A 13,110-nucleotide genomic window follows, 5' to 3' on the forward strand; every position below is an offset into this window, starting at 1 on the left:
TTACTTGGGAAGACAGATGCCATAACTGCGAACATCCTTCCCTTCCTTCTTCCCCCAGCTTTATATGCTGAGCGTGACATCATATGGTATGTGAGATCCCTTTGGTCAGTTGGGGTCAGCTGTCCCAGCAGTGTCTCTTCCCAACTTATTGTGCACCCCCAGCCTACTCGCTGGTGGGGTGGTACGAGGAGCAGAAAAGGCCTTGACTCTCTGTAAGCACTGCTCAGCAATAATGAAAGCATCCCTGTGTTATCAACACTGTTTCCAGCACAAATCCAAAACAGAGCCCCATACTGGATACTATGAAGAAAATTAACTCTACCCCAGCCAAAACTAGCACAGCATGCAAGAACAAAAATTCCTGTTTGTTCTTCCATTTCAGATGCTGTAATGATGATAATGCTCTGCTCTGATACAAAAAAATGTGGTGATTGCTTATCAAATCCTGACTACTGTTCACTGAAACTGAGAGATTCACTGCTTAGAACTAAAAGTTAAAATACAAATGTAGGCATCTCAAGAATAAGACTAGAACATATGTGTTAGATGTTTGAGTTTGTTTTTGTTGTTGTTAATTTAACACTAAGCTGCTTAACTCAAACAGCTTGGGACTGTGGAAAACTTGCTTTTTCTGCTGAAGAACTGAGCGAAACCAATTGGAAAGAGTACAGTCCTTACAGTTCAGAATTTTGTATTCTTACTGCTGTAACAAGGAATAAAATCCTGGATGACGAATACATTCTGAAAATCTAGGTCTGGCTACTAAGGATTTTTTTTAGAGCCCAATTTGAGCTTTTGATGGAGTAGACATATTTAGTTAAAAATGAAGTTTGAAAAGGTGAAGGGGAAGAAGAAGAAGTAGAGAAGAACATATATTCCTGATGGTAATGTCATAGGCCCGAGAGACTTGGCCTATAATCTTGTGTTATCTATTGCTATATTGCAGATCTGCTAAGTGAATCACACTTATTTCCACTTTTCCTGTGTCAGTTTTTCACATCCTGGAGTTACGTACTGGTAGACCTCTGTCATGTATTTTTGTAGAAGATACGTTATGGCTTTGAATGCCGTGTGCTTGTTGTTAATTGTGCGTGTTGAGTTTTTGTATAATACTGCATGTTGATCTGACATTTTGACATAAATTTCATGATAGTTTATCTGTGTTATGATAGTTGGAGCTTGAAGAATGCGTGGAAAAATTAAAGGAAGAACAAAGAGCTAGAGTAAAGGCTGAGGAACGGATAAAGGAGGTAATGATACTTAACTGTTAATCATCTTTACTTTTAAAGGAGGCACCAATCAAACTATCTACTTGCTTAATGAGGAGTAATTATCAATGACCTCTAATGTGGTACCTTCCAGAGTTTCAGTTCAAAGTCACATGGATCATTTACTAGCCTAAGGGCAATGATGAAATCTGTGTTTAGTAATGTGTGTTTGTTCTGATCCTATTCCAGAGCCTTGAACTCCGGGTCAAGCTACTCTTTCAATGTGTTTCATTCATTTGGTGTATTACTTACAATCTGGGGCATCGTGATGTTTGTTTTTCTTGAGAAAGTGATTAAATCTGTTTGCAGTTTGCAGCAGATGGATAGTTCTTTGAGGTCTCCCACCTTCTTTATCATGACTTGCGCTTGAAAAGCTGTTTGTTGCAAATGCTGTTTAATTGGCTTATTCTGTCCCTTTGATTTTTAAGTTTTGTTTCTGCAGCCAATAAAAACATCGGATGGTTTTCTGCAGTGTGTTAGCCATAGCCATCAGTTGTTGTAAAGTGCAGTTTTGCATTATGACAGAACCAAACTAACAACTTGTCACAGTTAAATTGTGAGGTCTATTTCCCCTCCATCCATTGTTGCTGACCTAAAACGATCCTTTTGCAGCAATAACCAGAATTTCTTGTAACAGAGTTGAGTATAAGATAGTGTAAACAAATGGGTTTAGTTCTTAGATGTGGTCTGCAGTGAAATGGAAGTGGTGGTACCCTTTGGAACTTGAGCAACAAGTGGTACCCTGCAGTACAGGTAGCAGATATCCACAAAGAACTCTGCACTCTACCAGGTTCATTGTAGTTCTTCAGTGCAGCCACCCCCGTCCTCCTGTAATGTGAGGTGCACCAGTGGGCTCTGCTGGATGTCTGTTGTTTGACCACTTTAATGCTTTTTAGGCTAAATACCCACTGCGACAAATCTTTCTCTGTCATGCTAGACTGCTTGGACCTAGCACCTTTTCTCAGGAGAAGGGATAAACTAAGTAGCACTAATGTCTAAAACTGTTCATTTTGATGCTAGTTTAACAGCTACAGTGTACAACACAGGTATGTAGTTTTTTGTCCTTCTTCCATGAAAGATGTAAGAAGGAAAGCCTGTGGTAGCAGTGATTGCATAGCTGTAATCTTAAAGGAGTGTCTGAGTTAATGTCTTCCTCAAACACAAAACCCTGTATATCCTACGGTTATTTAACTTTCAGTTTGTCATTGATCTGATTAATGTTCCATGTGAAGAAAAATTGGTCATCTTAAACTTTCAGTTTTGGGATGCACAGTGCAGGGGAGAGATACAGTAGTATGCATTCCCTCTGATACAGAGGGGTGAATATAAAGAGAGCATTGGCTTTCATTAAGGTTTTTTAATTAGTAACATAAATTCTTTGGTGTTAATGTGTCATATAATACATGCAAAACAACTTGATATGAAAGCTAATTTTTTTGCTTGCACTTGCTCTGCAACATTCTGTACATACTGAAGACAGTGCTGAGCCAGCAGTTTTGGTGCCTGCAGCAATTTCACTATGGTAGCATAGAATTGCAGCTGTGAATAAACAAACCTGCACAGAGCTCATTGTAACAGTGCCCTCAATATTTCTGGTACAGGAAGCTCTGTATCAGTTATGTCAGTTACTTTGGGTATTTCTCTTTGTGATAACTGCTCTATAGGCTTGCAAAGGTAGGGTTGGGTTTTGGGTTTTTTGTTTTTTAACTGACAATGATAGAAATTACTTTACCTTTTCTCTTTTTTTTTTCTCCCCCCATAGCTGGAAACTGAAAATGCAAGATTAAGAAATCTAAATATCTCCCTATCTGAGGTTCTTCATGCACAGTCAGTAACCAACATGATTTTGGAAGATGAAGGTGTTCTAGGCAGCATTGAGAACTCTTTTCAAAAGTTTCATGCTTTTTTAGACCTCCTTAAAGATGCCGGGTAGGTTGTCACTTCACTTAAGCCTTACTGTTTCTGCTGAGATCTCTTTCCAAAATTATCGTTCCAATGAAGTATGCTGCCTCCTCTCTCCAGATCTCTAGGACTTTACTCCCAAAGAGCAAAGGAAGAAAACCTAACTGCATGTACCTACTGTTTAGTCTTTTCTCAGTGGGAAAAACATGATCCAAGCACTGTCCAGCTGAATCTGTCTTTGGGAAAAGCTTTCAAGAAGCCCATTCCAAAAGAGAAGAAAGCTTCTATTAAAGCATGTTTCCAAGTCTTTATTGGACCACCTGTGGCCCTTAGCATTCCCATAATACAAAAGGCCCAAAATGCAGTTTAACTGGCTTCAGAAAATGTCCTGTTGCCTTTGGCCCCCTTTTACTAATTGAAGTACAGAAATCTAGATGGATGAATCTGGCCTTTGTACTTAAATTCTGGATTGTTTATTATTACTTGAAATACTTTACAGAGTATTGATTAAAGTTTGTCTTAAGGCTCTGCCACTGTACCTGCAGTTTCTCAGAGGATGGTTCATCCTTCCCATTTGTCAAAGAATTTCAGCTTAAGTTCTCAAACCTGTTTTGTAAAGGTTATGTAGCTGGGCATGGCAATCTCATCCAGGAGAATGAAGGAATGATATGAAGATATGCTGTAGTCTACTCTGCATGTTCAGAGAAGACCACAGATTTTATTTTCCGTCCCTGCCTCTTGCTTCCATCCACCTCCAAATTGTAATAATGTAAAGTTCACCCTGAGGCTGTGTTCTACTTCTGTGCCAATCAGTTGGTAGAGTTGCCATTACTTTTAAGAATTAATTTCAAACTTTGGAGGAAGGAAAAAATGCTCTCTCACTACATGAAAAGTAAATTTTTCAGTTGGGTCCTATATCTATTCATGGTAATAGGGAGCTGCTCTGAAAGTTAAAGAATCTCAATCAGAAAGACTGCTCTTCTCAGTAAGCCTCTGTTTAATGCTCTGCTATCAATTGATGGTTGCAACTTCTTACGTCTTACTGAGGCTTGAAACACCCAAGTGGTAGGTTTAGCTAACTTGTAAGCTGGCAGGTGAAATAACATGTCTGTATTTGTGAAGCATGTAATTAGATTTGGCTGTTAGAGATTTTGCTAGTTTGGGAGATGTGCACCAATCTTCTGCTTGAATGATAAGAGTTTTAATGTTTGTTCTGCCTGACAGGGAATCTGCTTGCCAGCATCCTTCTCTGAGATCAGTGCTAACTGGGAGAACTTAATTCTTAGCCTCATAACACTGAATGAAGACAGTTTTGAACCTGCAGGATAATTTGTACAAAGATAGGAAAATAGCTTTAGCTACTTGTTCTCATCTTTATTAAGCTATTTTGGGCTTCTTAGAAAATAGTGGGAAAACTATCTTCAAAGCTTCAAGCAGATTCTGTTTCTTCTTCTGGTTTTGAATGTTTAGATCTTTCACAGGGTAAGAATTTTTTGTCTCATTTTCTATTAAACTTTATTTTACAGGCTTGGACAACTTGCTGTATTAGCTGGGATAGACCAGTCAGATTTTGGTCTTTTGGGGCATCCACAAATGAACTCTACTCTCAGTAAGCCTGCTAACCTACTAAAGGAGAAGTCTTTTGAAGAAGAAAGACAAGAACATACCCAGAATAGCAAAGTAAGTCTATAGAGGGAATGTTAGTGGCAATGTACTTGGTGCTATTTAATGTACTTTTCTGCTCTTATCCCCCTCTGACAAAGTAATGATTACCAAACGATCCATGAAGTTGTTATTGCAATCTTTTGCTGCAGATGTATTTATACAGATTATAATCATTCAATGATTAATGTAAGCTTTTTAAGTGATCACCTTTTAGAACAGAAAGCATAGTATGTTGTAATGTTCTAAAGAAAGTGTTGGTGGTAATGATGTTGTTTCTTATTCTGAAATATGAAGTTCCAGTAGTACTATGCATCCATTAAAAATGGAAAATACCATGAGTAGGTTTTTTAGAAACATTTAATAATGGTGTATAGTGGTTGTAAAAAACTTAAGACTGATAATAGAGTGTAGTACAATATGCCTATTGAAAAGCATGAATTTCTTAAGTTATTGCAGTGTATGTGTCCAGTGCCATTAGATTTCTGTGTGGGCCATGCCATGAATTTCAGGCAACTACAAATTTGCAATATTAACAAGATATGGTTTTAGTTTATACTCTATAGTCAATACATAGAAAACCTGGATATTTTCAAGGGAAGTACTAAAGTTCCCTTAAAAAAAAAAAAAAAAAAAAGACCAGGCTTAAGTTTGTAAGGCAATTAAAAATTAAGATACTGGCAGCCTACAGCCTTGTCCAAATTGGATAAAACCATCACGGTAAGAATCATTCTGCATTCCGGTATGTTTCTTATACCCAATGTCTTCCCTATTAAGTGTTCCAAATTCCTCAAGAACACCATGAGCTTCCAAAACATGATGGTAGAAAGTGTTGGGGTTTTTTTAATGGTGTGCAAAGCAGTTTCCAGTTTTGCAGTTTGAATCTGCTAAAATTATTTGGAGTAATAGAGTAATTCTCATTATAGGTTCTTTGACATTTGTTATAGATTGGCTTGCCACTGGTTTCAGCTGATGGACAATTCTGCACTGTGACATTAACTTGTTCATGCAGTTTGTTTGAATCATTGTTTTTCTAATTCATCTACATTTAGAAGCCTGAGCTTAAAGGTTTTTTTAAGTATACATGGCAAAGGATGATTACAAAAAGCTTCAACTAGCACTTAACACTACTCTCATGCTTATCTCCTAGTATTGGTTAGTTCAGATTCTTCTAGCAGCTAGGTATTGTGGGATAGACTATTGGGATCACACTACTGTGAACTGTGAGCAAACATAATGAATTGCAGGTATTTCAGAATGATAGACATGATTTGGCTTTGGCTGCTTCAGTATAGCTGACACATTTCTGTAGTATAAAGTTCAAGCTAGATGTGAAACTGTAATATGCCTGCTCCATGTCATTATCACCCTAACAATCTTATGAAACTTCCTTGCTTTGAAAGGTAGTAAAGGTTATGTGATAGCTATTCTCTCTGAATCTTTTCTATATTATGTAAAGACTTTATTTTGCTATGCAGATTGTAGTATATGGTAGTTGCAATACTGGAATTTTTTTCTCTGGTTGTGTCAGTATCTTCACTGGAATCTCTTATTTCAGAACAGAGCTGGGGACATCCAAGTTTCTCTTCCTGGCACATTTCAATCCCAGATGGTTGTGAATAATGCCTTTTCTGCTCTTAGAGAAATACAAGAACCTCAGACTGCTGGGCAACAGTACCAGCCAGGCTCATTGAAGGAAAATGAAGCTCAAACAATTAACCAAAATAAAGAGGATAAGCCTCGAAATAGTACTCCAACATTCTCTGAGAGGAGAGTCAAACAAAATGAACATGCAAAAGAACATCATTCAGCAAGGCAGTTGGTTACCAGTCTGCATTCATTTTCTGATTCCAGTGTACATACTAAAAATAATGGTAGCAGAATATCCAGTGGTGCTTCTGGTGAAAAAAGCAAAAATTGTTCCTCAAAGAAATACATCCCTGGAGCAAATGAAATGGCAATTCCAAATGATGGAGCAAGAGGAGACCAAAGTAGACTGCAGACAGTAAGCCGCTCTGGAACTGATACTGTAGCATCTGGCTCTGAAAGACAAGAAAGTATCCAGAGTGTTACCAGCATTTGAAATGGTTCTAAAATGTTTGAACTGTTCTTTACACTCACAAGATTAAAAATAAATTTTGGATGCCTCAGTATAGTTTGTGAATTTTTTGTGAAGTAATGTAGACTTTGTAAACTTTTAAAGCATTGCATGCTGATTAGTATTGCCGTTTCATGTTTGCATCACTTGTCACTGATTTTTATTTTTGGAAATGTGTAATGCACTGGTGGAACGGTACCCTTCAGTTTGTACTACATACAAAGGATGCCTGGCATATGCATTTCCTTGTGTATCACAGCTCTTGTTATAGTGTAAACTGTTTTGAGCTAATAAAATTGAGTATAAATTTTGCTTTTCATTTATTTCCAGTGTATTGCAATGGAAGTGGAAAAAATGGATTTAGGGCAAACATCAAACATCAATTCATGCCTAACAGGGTGTGGGTATGATATTTGCAAAGCTAGTGGAAGTTTCAGATTTGAATAAGAGCCCAGAAACATCTCTATAAGAAAGATTTAAATACAGCCATTCTTCCTTATTGCTGTGACTGAAGATCATAGAATAATACATGTTGGAAGGGACCTATAGGGGATATCTAGTCCAACTCAATTAGGTTGCTCTTAGAACCTAGAGAAATGTGAGAACACGAAACGAAATGAAATCTTTGTTTTAAAACTCCTGGGGTTTGCCCCCCGGCTTCTTGTTCCTGTCCTTTTGCACAGGCAGCTGATGTGCAGCTTCTGAACTGTAGCACAGAGTAACATAGATTTTGATTTGCCTAATATGGCACAGGAAAATCATACTGCTTTGCACCAGCAACAATAAGAAGATGCAATTCAGTAGGGCCCTGAAAAATAAAGCAGTATCTTTCTTTGTATTTGTACACTTGCCTGAGTGCCATGAGAAGGCAATCAATCAAGAACCTAATATAATAATTATATAATTATTAGTTTCCTTTACGAACTACTGTTTTGTATATAAATGGGAGTTCTGTAAAATTAAACTTACTAGCAAGGGTTGTAGAGATGAGGAAGATGTTAAACATTTAAGCAAATTTTAGGAAAAGTGTTTTTAAGCAATGTTAAGATTTGCATTTGGAAGAATGAAACAATGTAAACTGTTTTGTTCAGGGTTTAAGCCTAGGTCATTTGGTTCAACAATGGGAGTGAATTTTGCTTTTGAATCAACCAGTCAATTTTATTTCCTCAAAATAATTTCTTTCTATGACTTTTTTCACATGCACATGCCTGCGTCAGTTCTGATTTAAAAGATATTGCTGAAATTGCACTAGCGAACTCTGTGAGATTGGATAGTAGAATCTGACATGCAATGCTTATCTTTATGGGAAATTCAGATGTTGAAAACTCATCACATTATGCAGTGGTCATGAAAAGCTGCCTCTTTAAAAAAGAATAAATTTATTTTGCCTTTATTTCACTATTTACAGTGTTAGCTGAGATTTTGAATGATCATAACATTTTAACCTGTTTGATACGGACTTTTTTCTTCTTGGCAACATGTATTCCATTTGCAGAGTGAAGGGGACAGAGGGTGATGGAGCAACAGATGATACTTTTCACATATGGGAATTAGGCAAGATGATTCAGGCTGAAGTGGGGGGAAAAAAAAAATAGTGTGTAGCTTTCTTTTTAATCTATCATGAGAGTTCTGGAACACAGAAGATCTGTAGAAATTCCTGGCTCCAGTTGCTTGACAATTATGAAGAAACTCATGAATCCTCAAATGGAAATTTTCTACTGAGCAAATAGCATGAGATTACCTTAGCTATTGCAATATTGCACAAGTAATTGCACAATGAAAGTACATTATTTATACAGACTTTGTCACTTCAGAATAATAGCAGGTAATATACTAATCTATGCAATTTTTTATATATTTTCCCAAACATTTGAGGTCTATTGCTTCAGTCATGATTCTTTGCTTGTGATTTTGATTTGATTGAACAATTACATGCAGTTTCTTAGCATTAAAATGCTGTGTGTTCCCTTTTTTAAAACTAAAACTCCAAAGCTAATCACTATAAAATGGCGGATAAAATTACAAATTCAGAAGTGTTCAGATTTGTGAGGTTAGGAGTTACGAATCTGTTATTCGTCCCTAGAAATACCATAGAGAACTTAAAACACGTTATGTATTGTACACATATAAGCAGGTGGCATAAATAACTTTTACATTGAATACTACTAATACTTGCTTTTGAAGTATGAATTATGTCAAAAATCATCATTTAACACAAAATTGAGCAGGCAGTGTACAACTTAGATGGGCATATTTTTTTCAGTGGGATTAGTACTTAATCACCTTTTTTTAAAATCAGAACCATGAGGATTCTCCATCTCGTCACTGGTGCTGTTGTGTAGCACTCTCCCTGTGAGAATCTGCAGTGCATACTTTATACATGGTTGAATGTTGGATCTGAAGTCAGTAGAGATAATGGATGTAAGTTACCTGGGGGAGAAGTATTTTTTAAGGCTATCATGAATATTTCAGAAGCTTCAAAGTTTTTACTAAAGATTTAAAAATGCATTTCCAAAAAATATTTTGTATATATACATAAAAATTTTGTATATATAAATATATTTAAGAATAATTTAATAAAAAGTAAAATATTTTGGTGTGTATATATACATACATTTTAAATGATTGTGAAACCATTTTACCCTGAGTTCAGATACAAACTGTTTCAACCTCTTGCTATTAGTTAATGTTTTACATATTTGTCTGTGTTCTTGTTTGACATAAAAGCCTGAAATCAATAGGCCAGCTATTTGCTAGAGAACATGCTACTGTTTACTTATAAAACTCAAGTATTTTTTGTCTCTTCATCTGGGCTTCCCGAGAGCTACTTTTCAGACTTTGTAACTGCAATATTTGGAGCGAGATCTCTGAAAAACAAAATAACACCAAACCCTTGTCTGAACTACCTGCAAAATTTTGGTCCCACCAAAATTTGCTAGTCTCAAAATTTGCTAGTCTCACTAGTTTGCTCTACCAGACATCCCATCTGCCTCCTGAAACAGCTGCCAGGTTGCTATGTAGCCAGCATTATTTGTCTTTTAATAATGACGTCAGTTTGTTCATTATTGTACCAGACAGAGAACTCGTGTGCGCTTGCTCTCCTCGAGTGAGCTGATTCTTTCCCAGCAGTAGTTGGTGAAGGTTTTTCTGTCCAGCACAACATGAAGTCACGATGAACCCTATAAAAGTTCACTGAAAACTCTGAAACTTTATTTAAATATTACGTTACCTCCTTTTTGTTATTTTTTTCCAGTTATGCATAATCATAAACATATCTCTCTTTGCTTTTGTGTTAATTATGCAAATTAACATTTGTCTGCAGGGATTTGTGGCCATTAAAGGGTCAGGTTCTCTGTCAAATGCTGGAAGCCAGAAGCATTCCTGGAAGTCATGGTTTTGTAAGCTTGTATTTTATATTGGGTGACTCTGAATATTGATGTAATGAATTTATGGGTTTTGTGTAATAAAAATATTAAACCATAATTGCTGATAGCAAAATATTAAAATAGGAGAAATCTCAATTCAATAGAAACAAAACTCTGACGTGACCTTTACTGTTCTCTTCATTCTCTCCAGTTGTAAAGGCAAAATAATCCCTTGCGTGTAGCAAAAATGGACTATTCTGTGTCCAGGAAACTTTCTGGTTTGTACATCCTCGTAAATTTTATTTATTCCCCAGCAATGCACAATGTGAAAGAGATTTTCAAAAGCTCTGGGTGGCAAGGCTTCCAGCACAGTTGTCCTCTGATCTCATGGGAGCTGCTATATTTGACCCTTCTGGTCAGGATGGGACTTCCCTGAACTGAAAAACTACTATACCTGGTATTTACTCCCCGTGCTCTGAGCTGATACCAGCACCAGTTTGCCTAGTTTCTATTTTTGTGTTCTAGCTGTTTGTTTCAGGCAGAGGTCTGAATTACACTTTTAACTCCAAAGTTTTAATTTACCTTGTGGTTTGTGCCACACTGTTAGGATTCAAGACTGATCCTGCTTGGATGTCGAAGCACTTCCCATAGTGGCAGCCAGGCTTCCTGACCTGAACAGCCAACCTAAACTATTTCTGACTGCTTACACTACCCCTTCCTACCTAGGATACCTTTACCCCAACAAGCTGGAGTTTGAAGCTGCCTCTCCAGGCAGGCGTCAATATTCTGAGTTTAATATTGGGAAAAGCCCATATGAGGAGCCCATACCTCTTAAACCTGTTTCTAAGACTCTAGTAAAAATAATTATGTTGTACTCACATCTATGTTGTTACTGAGCATGTCAGTTCAGGCTTCTATTTAATTAGAATGAATTTTAATAATTAGAAGTAATGTAGTTGTTCTGAGTGTTGTGGTCTGAGACATACTTTAAAAATACCTTGGTGTTTTGAAGAGAATGTATGCAGCTCATAATGTCTGTGAAGTTTGCTAATATCTCTTCGGAACTGAGGAGAGTTCTGGTGTCTGAAAGCAAGTTTGGTGAGTTTTTCTTAAGCTATAGCCATTATTGAAATAAAGATTATCTTTGTTCTAAACCCATTGTCTCTGTTTACAATCTTTTAAACAGAATAACTTGCATAAGATGGAAATCTATTAACTAAATACCAGTTCAGGCTGTGATCTGTAAATGCTTTTTATCGTTCCAAGTATAACCTGCCTTGACAAGAAAAGGAAGAAATTCAAGTAGTTAGTATTTCTTTGGTGAAATAATTTGTAATGAAAAATGACCTTTTCTGTAAATCTCAGTATTCACAAAATAATGGATATCAACACTGTCATTTCTGAAAAAAAAATGCAGATCTGGTATACAGATGATTAATGTTGATGATAAACCTGGTGAACATGCACAGGGCTAAAGTAGGGTCAGCCTTACGGGTAACACTGGGCACGCTAAGGTGTTCAAGAGCTGTGCTTTACACAGCTACGTATGAGAATCGTGAATACCATCCAAGATATTTGAAAATTATGGGACTCTGTAAAGCCCATCTGTTTTCAATCATACTTAATGGCATGTTTTGTCAAAACTGATTTACTGCTACTGCCTTCAAAATCACTTCTGAAAACTGATTGTAAGGCAGTGTGTCTCTCACCTAAACAATTAGAAGAAATTGGATGAGCTGAAGTCTTTCCTTCAGTTGCAACAGTTTACTTGTATTAACTCTTACGTTTTCAATGAACTTAGAACAAGGTATCTGTGGAAAGAACAGTTTAGCATTTAGGGATATTAGCCTAGAATTTGGCAGACCTCAAGGCAAGTCACGGCTCTGCCATCCATTCCGTGGAATTAATTAAGTTTCACAGCTCTCCTGGTTTTATTCCCTGCCCATGAAATCCAAATAGCAATCTGGGGAAAGTGCACAACACACGTGGATACTGCTTGCACTGGAGAAGGCAGGGATCCTGCTCCTCTACGAGGAAAGAATTCCATGCAAAATATGAAGGCGTTTTGGGTACTGTGAAACCACCTCTTCCAAGACGAAATGTCACCCGAAATTCACTGTAACTATGGATTGCTATTTTAAATTTCTTGCGCATTCATGCAGATTACTTTTGGAACAAGCGTCCCAGCTCTGCAGCAGCAACTGCATGGGGAAAAAAGCGCAGTAACGTTACTGTAGGACACGCATTCTTGATTTCTTTCTGCCTCTCTATCCACCTATCTGTCTATCCGCCTACCTACCGACCCACCCACCCCTGGCCCTACGCGCAACGAGGCCCTGCCAAGGTTTGCGGAGGTTTTCCAAAGGCGAGGCGCCTTTAAATCCCTTCCACGGCTGTCCACCACTTTTGGCTGCTTGGGGTGAAAGAAGCCGCCCGGGCCGCACCCGGCCGCGGCCGAGGCCCCGCTCGCAGTTTGGCGGCGGCGGGGGCAGCGGACACAGGCGGCGGCGGCGGCGCCGCGAGCGCGGGCGCGGGCGCGGAGGCGGGGGCGGGGGCGAGGCCGCCCCGCGCGCGGCAACCCGCCCGGCGGCGCCCCGCCCCCGCGCCGCCGCCAGCCCGATCACGCTGCCTCCTCGTGGCCGCGCTGCCAATAGGCGGCCGGGGCGCTGCCGGGGTGGGGACCAATGGGCGGGGCGGGCCGGGCTGAAGCCCCGCCCCCTGGGGGGTGTGTGACAGGAGCCAATCGGCGGGCCGGCGGCGGGGGGTTTATATCGGCGGGGGCGGCCGGCCCGGCGGGCGGGCGGCAGCGGCGGCC

The 13,110-nt window shown here is 38.7% G+C and overlaps 1 protein-coding gene across 1 annotated transcript in view; it reads left to right on the plus strand.

Moving 5' to 3' along the window:
* The window catches only part of CEP78 (centrosomal protein 78), a 29,992-nt gene extending 23,077 nt beyond the window's left edge, over positions 1–6,915 (plus strand). Inside the window, exons 13-16 of the mRNA XM_075726603.1 lie at positions 1,173–1,250; positions 3,031–3,197; positions 4,697–4,850; positions 6,391–6,915. Of these exons, the coding sequence (XP_075582718.1) occupies positions 1,173–1,250; positions 3,031–3,197; positions 4,697–4,850; positions 6,391–6,915 (924 nt within the window). The remainder of the gene's footprint in view (positions 1–1,172; positions 1,251–3,030; positions 3,198–4,696; positions 4,851–6,390) is intronic.
* Positions 6,916–13,110: the final 6,195 nt, after the last annotated feature.

Source organism: Pelecanus crispus, chromosome Z, assembly GCF_030463565.1.
Source record: "Pelecanus crispus isolate bPelCri1 chromosome Z, bPelCri1.pri, whole genome shotgun sequence".
NCBI classification, from domain to species: domain Eukaryota; kingdom Metazoa; phylum Chordata; class Aves; order Pelecaniformes; family Pelecanidae; genus Pelecanus; species Pelecanus crispus.